The sequence below is a fragment of the Staurois parvus genome, unplaced genomic scaffold (genome assembly GCF_062004578.1).
Source record: "Staurois parvus isolate SC_StPar_1 unplaced genomic scaffold, SC_StPar_1.0 ptg001694l, whole genome shotgun sequence".
In the NCBI taxonomy this organism is placed as follows: Eukaryota; Metazoa; Chordata; class Amphibia; order Anura; family Ranidae; genus Staurois; species Staurois parvus.
In genome coordinates this window covers 812,640-834,225 of record NW_028319490.1, presented here as the reverse complement: position 1 = coordinate 834,225, position 21,586 = coordinate 812,640, and the positions used below count along the sequence as shown (strand labels likewise).

At 43.9% G+C, this 21,586-nt stretch overlaps 1 protein-coding gene across 1 annotated transcript in view; it reads left to right on the top strand.

Annotated features, from left to right (window-relative positions):
• Nucleotides 1-21,022, top strand: part of LOC149434725 (proteinase-activated receptor 1-like) — a 104,131-nt gene extending 83,109 nt beyond the window's left edge. The window contains exons 6-7 of the mRNA XM_089663470.1: nucleotides 8,526-8,552; nucleotides 19,322-21,022. Of these exons, the coding sequence (XP_089519596.1) occupies nucleotides 8,526-8,552; nucleotides 19,322-20,256 (962 nt within the window). The 3' untranslated portion in view covers nucleotides 20,257-21,022. The remainder of the gene's footprint in view (nucleotides 1-8,525; nucleotides 8,553-19,321) is intronic.
• The last annotated feature ends 564 nt before the right edge of the window (nucleotides 21,023-21,586 follow it).

The window sequence follows — 21,586 nt, the reverse complement described above, 5'->3', positions numbered from 1 at the left end:
AGATAATAGATAGATAGATAGATAGATAGATAGATAGATAGATAGATAATAGATAGATATATAGATAGATAGATAGATAGATAGATAGATAGATAGATAATAGATAGATAGATAATAGATAGATAGATAGATAATAGATAGATATATAGATAGATAATAGATAGATAGATAGATAGATAGATAGATAGATAGATAGATAGATAATAGATAGATAGATAGATAGATAATAGATAGATAATAGATAGATAGATAATAGATAGATAGATAATAGATAGATAATAGATAGATAGATAGATAATAGATAGATAGATAGATAGATAGATAGATAATAGATAGATAGATAGATAGATAGATAGATAGATAGATAATAGATAGATAGATAATAGATAGATAGATAGATAGATAGATAGATAGATAGATAGATAGATAGATAGATAGACAGATAGATATATAGATAGACAGATAGATAGATAGATAGATAGATAGATAGATAGATAATAGATAGAGATAGATAGATAGATAGATAGATAGATAGATAGATAGATAGATAGATAATAGATAGATAGATAGATAGATAGATAGATAGATAGATAGATAGATAGATAGATAGATAGATACTATAAAAACTAAACAAAATCAACAAAAGTAATTTCTCTTTATCAGAAACAAAATAGTTTTTTTTATTATTCAATACTAAAACCCAACACATATATTGCAGACCACAGATGGAATTCAACGTTGGATGGTAAGTGACTTCACATACAATCCAACTTACATTTTGGCCTAAAGTTTGTAAGCTGATGTAAATATTGGGGAATTTTCTTGGGCCCAATTCGAGGCTGGTTTTGTGAAATGTCCTCAAATTGAGGACTTTTCTGTGAATCACATCGAGGACTATGGGGGCGAATATTAATATTCAAAGCTTTGTTTTTGTGGGGCTAATACACAAAAAAATGTGAAAAAGAGGCACTGCCATGAGCGACATACAAAATTCAAGATAAAAATAAATGCTGACATACAACAAGGAGAGGGTCTTATCATGCAGCTTTGAGGACAACATTGATCACATACAAATCCTTTAAATTACAGGTCTGGGAAATGTTTTAGAGCTGTACATGGTTTTCACAGCCACTCTCTGGTAATGTATATTTAGATGTTGAATTAAATTTTATTTTTTGGAAGTAGCTTATATAGATCAGCAACCCAATCTGATTCATTCTGTTTTTCTCTGGTAGTTTTATCAGCGCAACATCTGTAACTAAAGTCAATGTCGTCCTCCAACTGTTCACCCCAACTCTGTTTAATGTCAAGGTTTTGGGAAAGCTTAAAAAGACCCCCACAAGGCTCTCATAAAGCCTGTCCATCTCCTCCTTTCCAGCCCCGGAATGCTCCTATATCTTGGTTTATTAATGGTGGCATCTGGTTATCTCCAAACTGGGTCTGCACAGGTCAGCAGTGTCAAACTTTTTCAATGTTTTAAACCATGTTACAATGTTAAAGCCATATTTCAACAAATGCAGTAGCAAATAAACTCTACTGTAACTGTAGCTGTAACTGCTGTTGGTAATATAAATGTTTTTATATATACTTTTAGTTAAAAGTGGTTGTAAAGGCTGAAATCTTCTGTGTGCTGCCCCCCCCAATACTCACCTGAGCCCCCTTTAGATCCAGTGATGTGCACATGAGCCTTGGCTGTCCCTGGTCCCTCTCTCCTTATTGGCTTCCACTGTGGTTAATCACAACCAGTAAGCCAATGAGGAGAGAGCAGGGGTGGGGGCGGGGCCGAGCTGCTCTTCTACATGCCTTATAGTGTAGGGTTCGGGAACTAGCATGCACCAGTGACCAATAGGAAGAGGTTTGCTATTGGGGGAACTAGTCAAGGGGAAGGAGCCAGGAGGGCAGGTGGCAGAGGACCTGAGAAGAAGAGGATTGGGGCTGCTCTGTGCAAAACCATTGCTCAGAACAAGTAAATATGACATGTTTGTTATTAAAAAAAACACAAACCTTTTTTATAATCTTTCTTTCAAAAAAAGCCTTAAAAGAATTCATCTCACCAGGCAGCTTGGTGAGAGCAGCACATGAAAATCCTACCAGTTGACAGCAAAAGACCTCCAGTACTCCTCATTTCTGTCCTTTTCTTTCCACCTCTCCCCCCCCCCCCATAAAAATATTCCTAGTCTGCAGCCACAAACATTAGGAATGGAAGTCCTACAAGGAGTGTAAGAGGCTTACCCTACAGTACTTCCAGTAGGGAAGAGGATCTGCATGGGGCAACACAGAGTAGGGAGAAACATAGGCTGTAACCTCGCCCTGAGTCTCCAAATCCACCATCCATCTCCATCTGTATCATCGGGCAGCTGCTCCTTCCCCAGCGGGAACATAAAATGTAATGTGCACCTCGTCACCCCCTGCCCAGCTTCTCAATGCCAGCTTGGTAAAATGACTGGCTCCTGTACCTGCTGGTGAAGTCTATCTGGGACTTTATCAAAAGGAAAAATCCAAATTGGGACTTTAAATGTTCCTCCAAAGATATGATACTGACAGGATATATAAACCTAAGAACATCATTTAGCATATTTCAGATAAATCTATTAAAAGAATTTAAAAACGTGTAACCATTGGAGTGTCCTTTTGTCTCCTCCATTAAGGGTGATTATCTCTGACCTCTAACCCCCCCTTAAAGGGACCGGATCCCATATCTGGCTTGATGTTGTTTTAGTTAAAAGATGTAGTATCACCTCCATATGGTTAACCACTTCATGTCCGGACACTTTCGCCCCCTTCCAGTCCGAACACTTTCGCCCCCTTCCAGTCCGAACACTTTCGCCCCCTTCCAGTCCGAACACTTTCGCCCCCTTCCAGTCCGAACACTTTCACCCCCTTCCAGTCCGAACACTTTCGCCCCCTTCCAGTCCGGACACTTTCCCCCCCTTCCTGTCCGGACACTTTTGCCCCCCTTCCAGTCCGGACACTTTCCCCCCCTTCCAGTCCGGACACTTTCACCCCCTTCCAGTCCGGACACTTTCCCCCCCTTCCAGTCCGGACACTTTCCCCCCCTTCCAGTCCTGACACTTCCCCCCCTTCCAGTCCGGACACTTTCCCCCCCTTCCAGTCTGGACACTTTCACCCCCTTCCTGTCCGGACACTTTCCCCCCCTTCCTGTCCGGACACTTTCCCCCCCTTACAGTCCAGACACTTTCCCCCCCTTCCAGTCCAGACACTTTCCCCCCCTTCCAGTCCGGACACTTTCCCCCCCTTCCAGTCCGGACACTTTCCCCCCCTTCCAGTCCGGACACTTCCCCCCCTTTCCAGTCCTGACACTTCCCCCCCCTTCCAGTCCTGACACTTCCCCCCCTTCCAGTCCTGACACTTTCCCCCCCTTCCAGTCCGGACACTTTCCCCCCCTTCCAGTCCGGACACTTTCCCCCCCTTCCAGTCCTGACACTTTCCCCCCCTTCCAGTCCGGACACTTTCCCCCCCTTCCAGTCCGGACACTTTCCCCCCCTTCCAGTCCGGACACTTTCCCCCCCTTCCAGTCTGGACACTTTCCCCCCCTTCCAGTCCGGACACTTTCCCCCCCTTCCAGTCCTGACACTTTCCCCCCCTTCCAGTCCGGACACTTTCCCCCCCTTCCAGTCCGGACACTTTCCCCCCTTCCAGTCCAGGCCAATTTTCAGCTTTCAGCGCTATCACACTTTGAATGACAATTGCGCGGTCATGCAACACTGTACCCATATGAATTTTTTAGCATTTTTTTAAAGACAGATAAAGCTTTATTTTGGTGGTATTTATTCACCGTTGGGATTTTTATTTTTTTTTGATATATAAATGAAAAAGCCCAAAAAATTTGAAAAAAAAGTGTTTTTCTTATAAAATTTTGCAAATAAATAATATTTCATCATAAATCTTGACCAAAATTTATTCAGTTATCTTTTTAGTAAAAAAAATAACCCAAATTAGTTTATAACCAAAAGTTTTTACAATTTTGTTTACATTTTTAATTTATTTTTTTTTATATTATTATTTATGTTTTTTTTTTTTTTTACATACTGTCACCCTAGCAGTACACAGTGTCACCATGGTAACACTGTACTACTTGTGGGGGGTGATGAAGATTTTTTTTTTTTTTTTTTACACTGATTGCTTTTACACCCATAAAGGCTGTAAAAGCAATAATTTCTCCTTCTCTCTGGCTGCATTCTCGCAGCCATTGAGAACTACTGTGTGAGCTGTGATTGGTCACAGCTTGTCACATGGTACAAGGCTGTTGTGAATAGCCCTGTACCATGTGATCTCTGTGATCATTCACAGATTTCACACGTAGTAAGGAATGTCAGAAGTGACATCTTGCTTATTATTTTGCATGTGATCACTGATTGGCCAATCAGTGATCACATGATCGGGACCTCACACAGAGGTCCTGTACACCGATTGGTGTTCCACTGTGTCCGGAGGACACAGCGGCACCGAATCGCAGTGCTGCGCACTCCCAGGGAGCACGTACAGTCCAAAGTTTCAGGTGCCGTTTATATACAGCGGCCGGACAGCAAGTGGTTAATGACCAGGAGAGAGAAGGAATCCTTACCGATTTGGCATTACAAAACCCAATCGGATTGCTCGGAGCTGAGAGTTCAATGAGCACTGAGGTGACACCGTCTGCATGGTTATAGAATGGATCCTAGGTGTGGGTTGGAGCACATGAAGATACAAATGAGCTGTGAAGAGTTGGATTGTCTGTAATACAGATTATTTCACCTACTATGGACTTGGTTCATGGGCATTTATCTATCATATCAATTTGTATCAACACACTTTATTCACATTTTGTGTATTCGTTTTGTTTATTGTTTTATGTATGTGCAGCGCAGCATTGATTCTATTGCTGTTTATGGTTTAGTTGTGGGGACACAATTTCATGCTGGCAGCAGCCTCCCCATGTCACTATTAGTCACTCATTTATTTATTCACTAGGTGGGGCAAGACTTTAATTTAGTTTTGTTTAAGATATATACATAAATTATCATCAGAAAAGATATATAACCATTTTTCTTCATTAAAAAATCTTCACATAGATTTTTCATAATACAAGAATTGTTATTCCAACAATGTCTCCTAGATTGTAAGCTCCCAGGATCAGGCCCTCCTATCCCTCTTGTATTGATCTGTATTGTTGCTGTATTGTCTCCCGTTATATTGTAAAGCGCTGAGCAAACTGTTGGCGCCATAAATCCTGTATAATAATAATGTCAATCTCTAGCTGAGAAATACCCACTCTGGACCATGAGAGGGGATGGAGGAAGAAAAAAATGATATGTATTTATTGTATATGTAATTAATTAATTATTAGTAATAATAATTGTATTTATCACCTTATGTTCACAGTTACGGAAATGGCCAACTGGAGACACACCTCCTGCTGGGCCCGTGGGGAGGGACTTAAAGTGTTACTAAACCCAAAACAGTACAATCAGTCTGTAGATGCAGTACAGCATGCTTGTTATACTCACTGTGGAACCTAAGGGGTTAATACTCTGCATTGTGTAAAAGACCAGAAGTGGGACCTAACCTCAGTCACCGCAAGTGACGTGAGGCATACAGCATGGCGTCACCTCCAGGGTTGGCGGTGATTGCATTCCAGACTGGGACACATCTACAGGGAATGTGGATCAGGGAGATGTTCTAATCACCACACATCGGCCTGTTAACACATGGCCAAGTGCAGTGCCTCCTGAAACATAGACCCTTGAGCCTCTGACCAGAGGGACATGAATCACCCCAACTGGACTACATAAAATGGGGGAACACAGACCTGGTATTGTAGGTCGCTCCTCACAAAACCACACATGAATGAAAACCTAATCAGATAACAAGAACAAGAAAAAACTAAAGAAAAATAATCATGAAAAATCAATGAATAATATATATATATAGGTGAAACTCAAAAAATTAGAATATGGTGCAAAAGTTCATTTATTTCAGTGCAGCAACTTAAAAGGTGAAACTAATATATGAGATTCATTACATGCAAAGCAAGATAGTTCAAGCCATGATTTGTCATCATTGTGATGATTATGGCTTACAGCTCATGAAAACCCCAAATCCACAATCTCAGAAAATGAGAATATTGTGAAAAGGTGCAAAACTTTCAGCTAAAAGTGTCCCACTCTAATCAGCTAATTAAGCCATAACACCTGCAAAGGGTTCCTGAGCCTTTAAATGGTCTCTCAGTCTGGTTCAGTAGGAATCACAATCATGGGAAAGACTGCTGACCTGACACCATCAGTGACACCCTCCATAAGGAGGGAAAGCCTCAAAAGGTAATTGCAAAAGAAGTTGGATGTTCCCAAAGTGCTCTATCAAAGCACATTAATAGAAAGTTGTGTGGAAGGGAAAAGTGTGGAAGAAAAAGGTGCACAAGCAGCAGGGATGACCGTAGCCTGGAGAGGATTGTCAGGAAAAGGCCATTCAAAAGTGTTGGGGACTTTCACAAGGAGTGGACTGAGGCTGGAGTCAGTGCATCAAGAGCCACCACACACAGACGGATCCTGGACATGGGCTTCAAATGTTGTATTCCTCTTGTCAAGCCGCTCCTGAACAACAAACAACGTCAGAAGCGTCTTACCTGGGTTAAAGAAAAACAGACCTGGTCTGCTGCTCAGTGGTCCAAAGTCCTCTTTTCTGATGAGAGCAACTTTTGCATCTCATTTAGAAACCAAGGACCCAGAGTATGGTGGAAGAATGGAGAGGCCCAAGGACCCCGTGTATGGAGGAAGAATGGAGAGGCCCAAGGACCCCGAGTATGGAGGAAGAATGGAGAGGCCCAAGGACCCCGAGTATGGAGGAAGAATGGAGAGGCCCATGGACCCCGAGTATGGAGGAAGAATGGAGAGGCCCAAGGACCCCGAATATGGAGGAAGAATGGAGAGGCCCAAGGACCCCGAGTATGGAGGAAGAATGGAGAGGCCCAAGGACCCCGAGTATGGAGGAAGAATGGAGAGGCCCAAGGACCCCGAGTATGGAGGAAGAATGGAGAGGCCCATGGACCCCGAGTATGGAGGAAGAATGGAGAGGCCCAAGGACCCCGAGTATGGAGGAAGAATGGAGAGGCCCAAGGACCCTGAGTATGGAGGAAGAATGGAGAGGCCCAAGGACCCCGAGTATGGAGGAAGAATGGAGAGGCACAAGGACCCCGAGTATGGAGGAAGAATGGAGAGGCACACACTGCAAGATGCTTGAAGTCCAGTGTGAAGTTTCCACAGTCTGTGTGGATTTGGGGAGCCATGTCATCTGCTGGTGTTGGTATGCTGTGCTTCATTAAGTCCAGAGTCAACACAACCGTCTACCAGGAGATTTTGGAGCACTTCATGCTTCCTTCCACAGACCAGCTTTATGGGAATGCTGACTTCATTTTCCAGCAGGACTTGGCACCGCCCACACTGCCAAAAGCACCAAAACCTGGTTCAATGACCGTGGAATTACTGTGCATGACTGGCCAGCAAACTCGCCTGACCTTAACCCCATAGAGAATCTATGGGGCATTGCCAAGAGAAAGATGAGAGACATGAGACCGAACAATGCAGAAGAGCTGAAGGCCGCTATTGAAGCATCCTGGTCTTCCATAACACCTCAGCAGTACCACAGGCTGATAGCTTCCATGCCACGCCGCATTGAGGCAGTAATTGCTGCAATAGGGGCCCAAACCAAGTACTGAGTACATATACAGCTTCTACTTTTCAGAGGTCCGATATTGTTCTATGTACAATCCGTGTTTTATTGATTGCATGGAATATTCTCATTTTCTGAGATTGTGGATTTGGGGTTTTCATGAGCTGTAAGCCATAATCATCACAATGATGACAAATCACGGCTTGAACTATCTTGCTTTGCATGTAATGAGTCTCATATATTAGTTTCACCTTTTAAGTTGCAGCACTGAAATAAATGAACTTTTGCACCATATTCTAATTTTTCGAGTTTCACCTGTGTGTGTATATATATATATATATATATATATATATATATATATACTGTAAATACCCCCCCCCAAAAAAAAAACAATTATGATAATTGAATTGAAAAATTGGGTTTTTTTTCATAATGATGATAGTTCATCTTAAGCTTTCCTCCTCTGTCTCTCATCTTATTGAGGGTGGCTTTACAATCAAAGTAAAACAGCTCAACACCAACATTTCTATATTGCCTTAACATGTGTTGGAGTAATAATTTATTATTATTTGTACTACCCCCTCTGCTACTTACCTGACCAGATCAATATCCCAGGAGTTTCACTGACTTGATGCTAGACTCGGATTAAAAAGTGTTCCTTTAATTTTTTTGAGCGGGGTACATTTCTATACCAATCAATCAATTTACAACTCGTTGCTCTTAAAGTTCGTAATAACAAAAATGAACATAAAAAGGGTAAAGCTAAATGTTTTAATAAAATTGAAAAAAACATGTCATAAAAAAACTAAATTGTATGTTCAAATTTTGTGATCTAACACTTTACCCCAACACTTTTGCAGATGATGAATCGCCATTTATTATCTACGGTAAGGAAGTTATCATAAAATGCATTTTTAATTTCAATTACTGTCTTGACTTCTACAAGTTTGTTTTGTTTTTTTTTTCTTTGTCCATGATATCCTGTTAGCTCCAAAGTTAAAACTCTTTGCTCTGAGATGGGACCAATTTAGTGCCAAAAGTGCTGACCTGCATATCACCTAATGTTAAACAACCATAATTCCTACAATGGATAAATGACTATAACTATACAGTATCTCCCAGAAGTGAGTCCCCCTCCCCCTCACATTTTTGTAAATATTTGATTCTACCTTTTCATGTGACAACACTGAAGAAATGACACTTTGCTACAATGTGACGTAGTCAGTGTACAGCTTGTATAACATGGAAATTTGCTGTCCCCTCAAAATAACTCAACACACCGCCATTAATGTCTAAACCGCTGGTAACAAAAGTGAGTACACCCCTAAGTGACAAGGTCCAAATTGGGCCCAATGAGCCATTTTCCCTCCCGTGTCATGTGACTCATTAGTGTTACAAGGTCTCAGGTGTGAATGGGGAGCGGGTGTGTTACATTTGGTGTTATCGCTCTCTCATACTGGTCACTGGAAGTTCAACATAGAGCTACAGTTCATTGAGGGAACCATGAATGCCAACATGTACTGTGACATAAATAGAATAAAGTGCAGCGCTATAAAACAACAAGCAGGGAGTTCAATCTAAAAAAGTTTGATCTTTGAATTCATTATCAAATGTTCATAAATAATGCAAACAATGTAGTATAGGACACAGCTATGAGGAATCCGGAAGAAATGGCAGAAATGCGCACTCACCGACCGCGCATAGGAAATGCGCATGTGTTTATTAAATTCCGCAGATGTCACTCTCCCTCAGGATGGGGTGTCATCAACCGATGATCTGCTGGACTCACAGGGCCTCCTTAGGATCAGGGTGAAACAGCCGGGCAAAGGTTCAATCCAGCTGAAAGGCTTCCCTCCTCTGGATGTAGTAAAAGAAATTTTATTGACATACTACACTATGGGTACTTTCCCATTCTTTGCCCCTCTTTGAGGGGTCAGCAGACACAGCTTCCTATACATACTACATCCAGAGGAGGGAAGCCTTTTATAGCACTGCACTTTATTCTATTTACATATACCAGAGGCGGTTGTGATCTCCTCTAGTGCTATTAGCTGCTTATTTCACTTTCTCATTTGTAGCGCTCACTTTGTTTTATATTTTATGTACTGTGACATACTGAAGCAGAGTATGATCCCTTCCCTTAGGAAACTGAGTTACAGGGCAATATTTCAACATGATAAAGACCCCAAACACACCTAGACTACCACTGCCTTGCTAAAGAAGCTGAGGGTAAAGGTGATGGACTGGCCAAGCATGTCTCCAGACCTAAACCCTATTGAGCATCTGTGGGGCATCCACAATAGGAAGGTGGAGGAACACAAGGTTTCTAGGCATCCACCAGCTCCGTGATGTCATCATGGAGGAGTGGAAGAGGACTCCAGTTTCAGGGTCTTGGCAATCTTCTTATAGCCTAGGCCATCTTTATGTAGAGCAACAATTCTTTTTTTTCAGATCCTCAGAGAGTTCTTTGCCATGAGGTGCCATGTTGAACTTCCAGTGACCAGTATGAGAGAGTGATAACACCAAATTTAACACACCTGCTCTTCATTAACACCTGAGACCTTGTAACACTAACGAGTCACATGACACTGGGAGTGAAAATGGCTAATTGGGCCCAATTTGGACCTTGTCACTTAGGGGTGGACTCACTTTTGTTACCAGCTGTTTAGACATTAATGGCGGTGTGTTGAGTTATTTTGGGGGGACAGCAAATTTCCATGTTATACAAGCTGTACACTGACTACGTCACATTGTAGCAAAGTGTCATTTATTCAGTGTTGTCACATGAAAAGAGAGAATACAATATTTACAAAAATGTGAGGGGAGGACTCACTTCTGTGAGATACTGTACATACATAATCATACCAACGATTAACCAACTAATACTACTTTAGTCATGTCCACCACTTATTGAGCAAAATATATATAAAAGTTACCATGTTGTAATCAAACCCAATAAATCCAAAGCTCTTTTTTATATGGTTTGACCATTGGTATCACTTCCAGGAGAAAAAATTGTTCAAGAGTGGGACTAAAATCTGTATAAAAGGAATGATCAGCAGTCAAAAACATATATGTAAAATGATCCATCAATGAAAATTCACAGACTGTGTGTGAAAAATCCCCAGAAAAGAGAACACGGCGTTCAAACTTGTATCAAAATTGATAAATGCAGTCACATTAATGTAGATTTATAGAGTTCATTGAATAGGTATTAGGCACACAAAATTATCGTACAACATTCATAGGTGGTAAAAGACAAGCAGCCACCCCACTTTGATGAGAATAAACAGGGCATCCTACTAGTCAAGATGATGATATAAATCACTATATGTCCCACTGTGTGATCACTGTATGCCACACAACAGTGCTTGGGAATATCAATAAACATCATGCTTACCCTAAACGAAGGTGGTCAGACACTAAATCTGACTTCTGTGTTCTTCACCTATAGCAGCCCCCTTTTCTCATAAGGAAAGCATGCCTACCGGTACTTGGTTGCCTCCAGGACCTATACACAAAGCTATATTGCCTGGCTACCATGCCAGGGAAGGCACGGACTGAGCACAGCAACCAGATACCTGCAGTACAGGCAGAGTGGTTCATTGACAGTCCAGGTACAAAGTAGGCAAGGTTCAGAATAGTCAAGGTCAATCATAGTCAAAAGGCAGGCAGAGTTCAGAGAGTAGTCGATATCTGATCCTATGTTTTCAATGAGGGATTCCAAACTAGCAGTCATAGGAACAGGGCAGACAAACAGGGAGCTTGGAGCATGTGTTACAAACACAATATCACAAGCAATAGACTGCAGGCTTGGCTGGTTTAAACCAGGTTTGGTCTCGACCTAGAGACTGGCCATATCACTGACCTTGCAGGTGGACAGACAGCAGGGAGAATGTATCACAACAAAACCAGGATGCTTGAATGAGACCAGCATCTATCAAGGATCAGGAGCACTACATGTTCCTGACATTACCTCTCTGAGGAGGGGTCCCTGAAACCCTTGGAGCAGGCTGGACATCCGGCACAAGACCATCAATGCTGGGTATCTGGCACAGGACCATCAGGCTGGGCAGTGGTAAGGGGATCAGCGAGGTAAGGTTGGTTAGCAGGAGTCTATGGAGTCAAACTGGATAGAAGACAGAGAACCAGTAATGTCAGGTTGGATAGTAGGTGACATGTCCCTGTAGTCAAGCTGGATAGCTGGAACACAGGCTGGATGCAGAGTGGTTTGAAAAAAAGGTTGTGGGCCCCACTTGGCCAAAAAAATCAGTCTATCCCAAGGATGGATAGAATGTTTTAGAGAGGTCTGAGCAGATGTAGTTGCAGTAGGGTGAGACCAGGTTACTGAAAAATCAGGAAAGCAGGAGCCTAGGTTGGCCTGGGCTGGACCGGAATAAGTGCTGTTGAGGCAGACTGGACCGCAGGTGAAGAGGCAGCAGAACTTGAGGGCAAATATGAGTCAAGACAAGCAAAGGTAGGGGTAATCCAGAGGTTTGACATTTGAGGACTTAGAGCCAGCACAGGTTTTGCAAGCTTTTACATAGAAATTTGAGTCCTTAGGAAGAGAGGGCCACCAAAGCCCACGAGAAACTAAAGAAAAATTATTAGTAATCCCTGGATGCCAAGCCATCTTAGAGTTATGTGCTTCTGAAAGCACTTTAAGGCCAAAGTGGAGGGGAACAAACAGCTTTCCAGGGGGTAGATTGGGCAGAACACTAGGCTGAGCCTTTATAAGAAGTCCAAAAGGTCAGTGTAAAGGGCCCCATTGCTTGTGCTTGATGTGAGATATTGTGTAATTCCGAGGAAGTTTCCAATCGGGGCTCAAGGCTGTGAAACAGTGGGTAAGTGTATCCTATAGAAGGAAAATATTCAGACTGTGGCAATTGGGTGGAGAGGTGGTCTGTAAGGATTCAATAAACTTGTCAGTGTTTTATGCTACAGCAGTCATATAAAGGCAAATGTTTGAGTAAAGTAGACTCACAATTGGAAAAGTCGTCATGATCAAGATCCGAATAGGACTGTAATAAAGACAAGTGACTAGTATTGGCCACAAAAGAGATACAAATAGTCAACTGTAAATAGATAAGACGATGTGAACCATCAATCAAACATAAATAGTCCCGATGTGATAAAAAGATCGGCAATGCCACAGTGGTAATAAGTATATTACAAATCCAGTCAGGCTTGTGGAAGAATCAGGTAAATTAATGCACTTACCACAAAGACATACAGACTGAGCGTTGTATGTATAATGGTGGACATCAGGGCCTGGTGAGCAAACAGGACTGCATCCGGTCACCATGTAAGACCCCCAGGAATGGTGGGAAACACTCTCAAGGGTCATCTCAGGTTTCGCTGGCAGGTCCAACGGATTCCTCTCCTAATAGTACTCCTCCAAATCGCTCCACCTTGATGGGGCTTAAAATATGTTGGTATAATTCTCGTCAATGCCAGTGACGCGCCCACACGTGCGCAGTGATGTTTGACGGGTGACGTCACTCGCGCGTGCGCTATTGATCCGAGCGGCGCGAGGCGCTCACTGCGCATGCGCGACCGTGGTTCTTTTTAAATACAGGCGTCTTTGAGAGAGGATTCACCCCTTTGACAACGAGCGTGGCTCGAAACATGTTAGGGGATCCACTCAACTGACGCCATTAAACCACCAGGGAGCCACTAGCCACCAGGGTACTTATCTGTTTGACCTGGTCATTGCTTTATGTGAGTTCCCTAATATACCATTTGCTGTTTACCCAATAAAGACATACTTCACCATTATTGCCATTTTGCCCTTGGCTCGTTATTTATGAGCCCAATCAAGGTGGAGCGATTTGGAGGAGTACTATTAGGAGAGGACTCCGTTGGACCTGCCAGCGAAACCTGAGATGACCCTCGAGAGTGTTTCCCACTGCCTTGTGTGCTAGCTGCTATTCTGAGATTGCGCTCACTCACCCTATTTTAGGTAAATAGTCAACTGGTCAGCAGGTTTCCTGCAGTTCTAGAAGCAGGTCTGGGAGCAGGATCTAATCTTCCCTGTAGCGCAGTCAATGTGTGGGTTATGACATTTAAGCCAAGGATAACCTAAGATAAGGGGATATGCAGATGTTATCAAGTAGAAGCTGATTATCTCCCTAAGAAAATCCCTAATGGTCAGAGTAATGCAGGCTATAGACGAGCCGTGTATCGGCCGATAAACAGAAAATCTGTCATTGCCGTTGCCGATGCTGCCACCAATGTCTACGAAAAACGGCCGTTTTTCATGGATTTTCCAGCATGACCGATAAAAATAAATGAGAAAATCCACGAAAAATGGCCGACGGCTTTGCCCCACTAACGACATGAATATCAGCTGTATTTTCGTGCGGATGAAAATTTGGCCGATAAACGACCCGTCTATGGCCTGCATAAGAGGTACAGTGCACAAGGTGACCAGGCCCATGGACAAGGGAGAGTTATCAACAGCTAAGACTGAAAAGGGTTTGTGCACATTAGTCAAGGGAATCTGTAGCTGGTGTGATAGGTTACTATCAATGAACTTGCTAGTGGCACTAGAATCTATGAAAGCTGAGAGGTGATGGGACAGCGAGGCAAAACTAAGTTGCACAGGAAAAAATAGTTTGTCTTGGGGGGGACCTGGCGCTGTATAGTCTAGAGAAGCAGACCCCACTCACACTAGACACCTGGGATATCCCAGCTTATTGTGGCAGCTGGCTACAAAGTAGCCGTGGTCCCCACAGTATAAGCAGAGTCTCTGGGATCTTCTGGCCTTTTCCCTAAAAGGATAAATGAGTAGCACCAATTTGAATGGGCTCCTCCTCCTGGAGAGGTTGAGAGGATCCAGGAAAGTCTGATAGAGAAGAAGTGGGCAGCGTACTAGGGGGCAGAGTAACAAGCCTCTCAGTACGCCTTTCCCATAAACGCCTGTCTATACGGATGGCAACTTGCATGGCTTTGGTCAATGACTTTGGTTCAGGGTAGTGTACTAAGAAGTCTTTAATGGAGTCTGATAAGCCTAACCTGATCTGGCATCTTAGAGCTGGGTCATTCCCTCCTGAGTCAGGTGCCCAGTGACAGAAATCAGAACAGTAAATGTTCAGCGATGCATTTACCCTGACATACTGACCTAAGGTTAGTGTCTTCTGAGTTGGCACAGTCAGGATCATCATAGAGTATACCCAGGGTCTTGAAAAATGCTTTGACTGACCCTCGGGGTGTGTCTTCTGTGGTTAGACTAAAAGTCAAAGACCAGTGGTCCCCCTGTAACCACGCAATAATCAGGTTAACCCGCTGTGATTCAGAGCCAGAAGAGCGTGGGCTAAACTTAAAGTATAGCAACCAACTATTTTTAAAGTTGGAAAACATATGGGGTCACCAGAAAAATGATCAGACGGATTACCCTTGGGCTCTGGTTCCTGCATTACTGCTGGAAGTGTGTTACCACACAGACAGTTCTTGGACTTGGCGTACCAGTTTGCGAAACTCCTCTACAAATAATTGAGCCTGTGTAGAGTCCATCTTCACAGAAAAATGTTCCCATTAAAGGCCTGTGATAATGTCATGTTTACCCCTAATGTAGATGGTCAGACATTATCCACTTCCCAACCGCACTATGATGGCTACAGCATGGTTGTCTAGTTCTGGGAGGGTGTCCATGGAAGTCCTCCCAGAACCCGCCCCCTGCGTGTCCCCAGCAGCGCGTACCTGGCGCTGTCGTTGATTGCTGTGTCCTAAGGACACGGCGGCTGATCACGTGATAAGGTAAAAGGCCAATCACAGCGGCCTTTTACCATGTGATCAGCCGTGTCCAATGACACAGCCAATCACAATGTAAATACAGTTGCCTGTTATCGGCTGCATTTTCCTCACATTGTCACAGCGTGAGGAAAGTACTGCCGATAACTAGCAAATGTGACAGGGGAGATCTGCACTGATCATCAGGACACTGATGATCAGTGCCCTGATTATCAGTGCCACCCATCAGTGCCCAGCAGTGTCACCCATCAGTGTCACCTATCAGTGCCCAGCAGTGCCACCCATCAGTGCCCAGCAGTGTCGCCCAGCAGTGCTGCCTAGCAGTGCCACCCATCTGTGCCAAGCAGTATCGCCCATCAGTGCTGCCCAGCAGTGTCGCCCATCAGTGCTGCCCATCAGTGCCACCGGTCAGTGCCGTCTATCAGTGCCTCCAGTCGGTGATATCAGTCAGTGCCGCTCATCAGTGCCGCCTATCAGTGCCCATCATTGCTGTATATCAGCGCAACATCTGTGCCTCCTCATCAATGCCCACCAGTGCCGCCTCATAAGTGCCGCCTATGAGTGCCTCCTCATCAGTGCCCATCAGTGCTGTTTATCAGTGCCCATCAGTGCAGCCTCATCAATGCACATCGGTGAAGGAGAAAACTTACCTGTTTGCAAAATTTTATAATAGAAACAAAGAAAACCTTTTTTTTTTTCAAATGTTTTGCTCTTTTTTCATGTATAGTGTAAGAAATAAAAAAAACCCAGTGGTGATTAAATACCACCAAAAGAAAGCTCTATTTGCGTGAAAAAAATGATAAAAATCTAATTTTTTAGTGTTACTTGACAGCGCAATTATCATTCAAAGTACGACAGTGCTGAAAGCTCAAAATTGCCCTGGGCAGGAAGGGGGTAGAAGTGCCCTGTAGGTGAGGGGTTATACAGTCATAGCCAAAAATCTCGTTCCCCGGCATTTCTGTCAGATAACGCACCACTTCGCCCAGACAATTGTTGCAATTACAAATGTTTTGGCATTCTCATGTTTATTTCTTTTGTTTGTATTGGTATGACACAAAAAAGTGGAGAAACAAAAAGCCAAATCTGACACATTCCACGCAAAACCCCCAAAAATGGTCTGGACAAAATTATTGGCACCTTCTCAAAATTGTAAGAAATAATTTCATTCCAAGTTTGTGATGCTCCTGTCATTTGTAAATAAACTCACCTGTATCAATGACCAGCTGCTGACAATATATAAATTGTCTTTAAACTATCACTTTTCTCTTCCTCCTGCAGAAGCTGAAAGCTAGAATCTCCTCCTCTCCTTCCCACCAGCATACAGCTGCTGCAGGAGGAAAATCCAGTGGATCAGTTGTAGTAAATGCCTCCCCCGCTGCCCCTCCTGTCCTTGTTCCTCTCCAGCCACCTGTGTTCTCCCCTTTCTCCTTTAAAAATTAAAAAAAAATAAAAATTGATACCATCCACTACCCTACTGACACCAACCTCTGCCCTACTGACACCATCCACTGCCCTACTGACATCCTGTCCACTGCCCTGCTGACACCATCCTCTGCCCTACTGACATCCTGTCCACTGCCCTGCTGACACCATCCTCTGCCCTACTGACATCCTGTCCACTGCCCTGCTGACACCATCCTCTGCCCTACTGACATCCTGTCCACTGCCCTGCTGACACCATCCTCTGCCCTACTGACATCCTGTCCACTGCCCTGCTGACACCATCCTCTGCCCTACTGACACCATCCACTGCCCTACTGACTGACACAGTCCACTGCTCTACTGACACCATCTACTGCCCTACTGACACCATCCACTGCCCTACTGACTAATGCCGTCCACTGCCCTACTGACTAATGCCGTCCACTGCCCTACTGACTGATGCTGTCCACTGCTCTACTGACGCCGTCCACTGCTCTACTGACTGACACCAACCTCTGCCCTACTGACACTGTCCATTTTTAAGGTAGGTTAAGTTTGTATTTTTATAGTGACATTTGTTTTATTATAATTTTCTACGTTCTCCAGTGGATCAGTTGTAGTAAATGCCTCCCCCGCTGCCCCTCATGTCCTTGTTCCTCCCCAGCCCCCTGTGTTCTCCCCTTTCTCCTTTAAAAATTAAAAAAAAAAAAAATTGATACCATCCACTACCCTACTGACTCCAACCACTGCCCTACTGACACCATCCACTTCCCTACTGACATCATCCTCTACCCTACTGACATCATCCTCTACCCTACTGACATCATCCTCTACCCTACTGACACTGTCCACTGCCCTACTGACTGACACCATCCACTGCCCTACTGACTGACACAGTCCACTGCTCTACTGACGCCGTCCACTGCTCTACTGACTGACACCAACCTCTGCCCTACTGACACTGTCCACTGCCCTACTGACACCATCCACTGCCCTACTGACTGACACTGTCCACTGCTCTACTGACACCATCCACTGCTCTACTGACTGACACCAACCTCTGCCCTACTGACACTGTCCACTGCTCTACTGACACCATCCACTGCCGTACTGACTGACACCAACCTGCCCTACTGACACTGTCCATTTTTAAGGGAGGTTAAGTTTGTATTTTTACAGCGACATTTGTTTTATTATAATTTTCTACGTTTTCCTCACTAGTTAGGCCTTGCTAGTTCGTTTCTTGTTTTTAATTTAAATGGCGCTGAACCCTGACGACCTTTAATCTCTTACATGTTGTTCAGGTAGATCTCCAACTTTCAAAGGTTGCCTACCCCCGCTATATAGTGATCACTGCAACATGCTTTTATACATATACAGACCATTGTAATGTACCAGGGTGAAGCACATAGCAGTATCTGCACAGTCCACCCGATTGTATATCTGTTCCCACATAACCCATTCTAAACATGGGAACACCAAAGTGGAAAGAACCACCTTACCAGATATGAAGGGCATTCAGTGGGAAGCTTCCATCTACAATATTTTAAAACATGGGCTGCATGTCCTGCTTCACTTGTCCCCCCCAAAAAAAAACAGTGTTTGGTCAAAGATGTCACTGCTATCCCCGCCCCTTCCATTATGAATCTGATGACAGCATGTGGAGCTTTCATTCGGCCGGAGTACCACCAGGATTTGTTGTGTGCGCCGGGTCCGTCAGGTTTTTAATGCCAGTAAGTCAGCAGGAAGCAAACACCATTATGGATGATGGGTTTACGAAAAGGGACATTTTAGGGGGGAGTCTTACTTTGTAAATAAAGGACTCAAACATTTGGATATATTTATTGCTAGGAGAGTAGGGGTGCTCATTCCCATGGGGGGGGGGGGGCATCTGAAAGCTGAAAGTTCATAAACCCCCTGCCCAATGGACTCTACAACCACCAGGCTAGGGTTGTGTGTGTTTTTTTTTTGTCAGTGAATGATTAGAAGTACAATCTACCCCTTACTCACATGGGCAGAATCTGAGGGCACTATTATTTATGAAGGGGGCTTTTAGATTCCAAAAGCCTTCCACCCACAGACCCCCACAACCACTGCCCAGAGTTGTTGGGAAGAGGCCTTTGTCCTCATCAACACAGGCACAAGGTGCTTTTCCAGAGGGACTCCCCTGATAAAGCTTTTCCCCCATTCCCTATGTTGAGGGAATGGGGCCTGATATGGTTAAGGAGGAGAATACCACATACCCGTCCTCCATCTTTCCTGGAAAGCCAGTGTATGCTCATATTAAGGGTCTGATATGGAATTTTTAGGGACACCTCAGGCATTTTTGTATATTTTAGTGAGGATCCATCTTAGGTCTATACTAGATTGAAAGAGTCTGGTATGAATTTCCTAGGGGACCTCACACCGCCTTTTTTCTGCTTTAAATAAAAGGTCAATGTAATTGGTTGATTGTTTATGTTATTATGTTTTTACTTTCCAGATAGCCGTGCAGCACTCTATCAGGCGATAAGTATTTCAAGCAGACATTGGAGTGTGACCATTCTTGCCCCATCCATCTACACTGTTGTGTTCCTTGTGGCTCTTCCTCTCAATATCATGGCGATCGTCATGTTCCTTGTGAAGATGAAGGTCAGGAAACCATCAGTGGTCTACATGCTGAACCTCGCCACTGCCGATGTCCTGCTTGTTAGCGTCTTGCCTTTTTATATTGTCTATCGATTCCTGGGATCTAACTGGATCTTCGGAGAAGGAATGTGTCGCTTTGTCACAACAGCATTTTACTGTAACATGTACTGCTCCGTCCTGCTCATGACAAGTATCAGCGTGGACCGTTTCCTGGCCGTAGTCTACCCGGTGCGGTCTCTCCCCTGGCGCACAGTGACCCGAGCCTGGCTGGTGTGTGGTGTCATCTGGGTCATCTCATTGGCCAGCACTGTGCCTCTTCTCATAAAAGAACAAACCAGGTTATTTCCTATGCTGGATAACACGATGTGTCATGATATTCAACACTTTGGGATTTATTTTTTTTTCAACTTTTACTATTTCACCACTGTTTTCTCACTTTTTAATTTCTTGCCATTATTCATTACAACTTTCTGTTACATTGGAATCATCCGCAGTCTCAGCAGATCAAAATTTGATCGCACACATAAGAGATCCCGATCTATCCGCCTCTCCGTGGTTGTGCTGAGTGTGTTTGTCCTTTGCTTTGGTCCCACCAATGTCATCTATTTAATTTACTATGGGCAGGTGATTGATAATTATGGTTTCTCGCTGTATATTCCCTACATCCTCTCTTCCAGTATCAGCAGCATAAACTGTAGTCTGGATCCTCTTATCTACTATTTTGCATCCTCCGAGTGTCAGAGACACGTCTACAGCTTCCTGCGCTGCAAGATTGTCACTCAAGAGTAAAAGAAAAGTGGATACTGTACAAAAAGAGCAGCCAGAAGAGAGAACTAATTCTGATCAATTCACTAAGAGTTGACTTATTTTGATTGCTTTGTGTACGGGGAAATATTTAAATTTGCACACACATTAAAATCGGAATTTTGTTCTAGAAAATTACTTAAAACCCTAAAACAGTTATATATTGTCTGAAAGCAGAGACCCGTGTACAAAAAAAATTATGGCAGGCACAAATTTTTATGCTGCGCTATATTTTTGCAAATGTTTATCAAATCTATATTTTTAGGAAACAAATACTAAAAATAATTTGTGTGAACGCCGCTCGAGCAGCCGACTTTTGCCCTTCCGGAATCCGTAGTGCTCATCCAAGCCTGGCATATACTCTGAAATGGAGTATCGCCGCAGTCCAATCATCCCAGGTACAAAGTTAGATGAAAACAACCTCAGCGTAGGCTCCTCCTAAGCAACACCTCTGACTCATATTGCCCTGCTCTAGGGGCTTGACCACAGGGCTCAGTAACAGGGGGGCAATAATACCAATTTTGATCAATTATTAACCACTTGCCGCCCAGCCAACGCATATAAACGGTGGCAGGGCGGCGCTCGTAGGCAAAAACACGTTTTAAAACGGCTGCCTTCAAAATAGGTAGGGGACGCGCGCGAGGCGCGCACCCGCCCTACCTGTCCAGCGGGTGTCAGCAACGGGTGTCAGCCGACGGGTCACAGCCAGCTTTTACCGGCCGTTTTCCCACGATTGCCGGTGATCGCTAACACAGAGCAGGGCTGCATTGTTTACACACAGCCCTGTTCTGTGTCAGTTCTCTGACAGCTTGTGAGAAGCTGCAGAGTTTCTCTCCCTCGATCAGCTCCCCCCTCCCTCCCCCCCGTCCAGTACACACCCCCGCCCCCTAGTAAAACACTCCCCTTACACTGCAAATTCTAAAAATGTTAACCCCTTCCTCCCCAGTGACATTAGTACAGTTTCAGTGTTTTTTTTTCACTGATCACTGTATTGGTGTCACTGGGGATGTCAGTGACCCCAAGTCAGTTCCCCCCCCAGTGTCAAAATGTCCGCCGCTGTCCCGCAGTCCTGCCATAAGTCGCTGGTCGCCGCCATATGTCGCTGATTGCCGCCAAAAGTCGCTGATCGGCGCCATTACTAGTATAAATAAAAATTAAAAATTCCAGTATCTTTCCCGCCATTTGTAAACGCTATAACTTTCACGTAAACCAATTAATTTACACGTATTGGGATTTTTTTTAGCAAAGACCTGTCGCAGAATGCATTTTGGCAGAAATTTATGACTAAATTTGATTTTTGCATTTTTTTTTACTG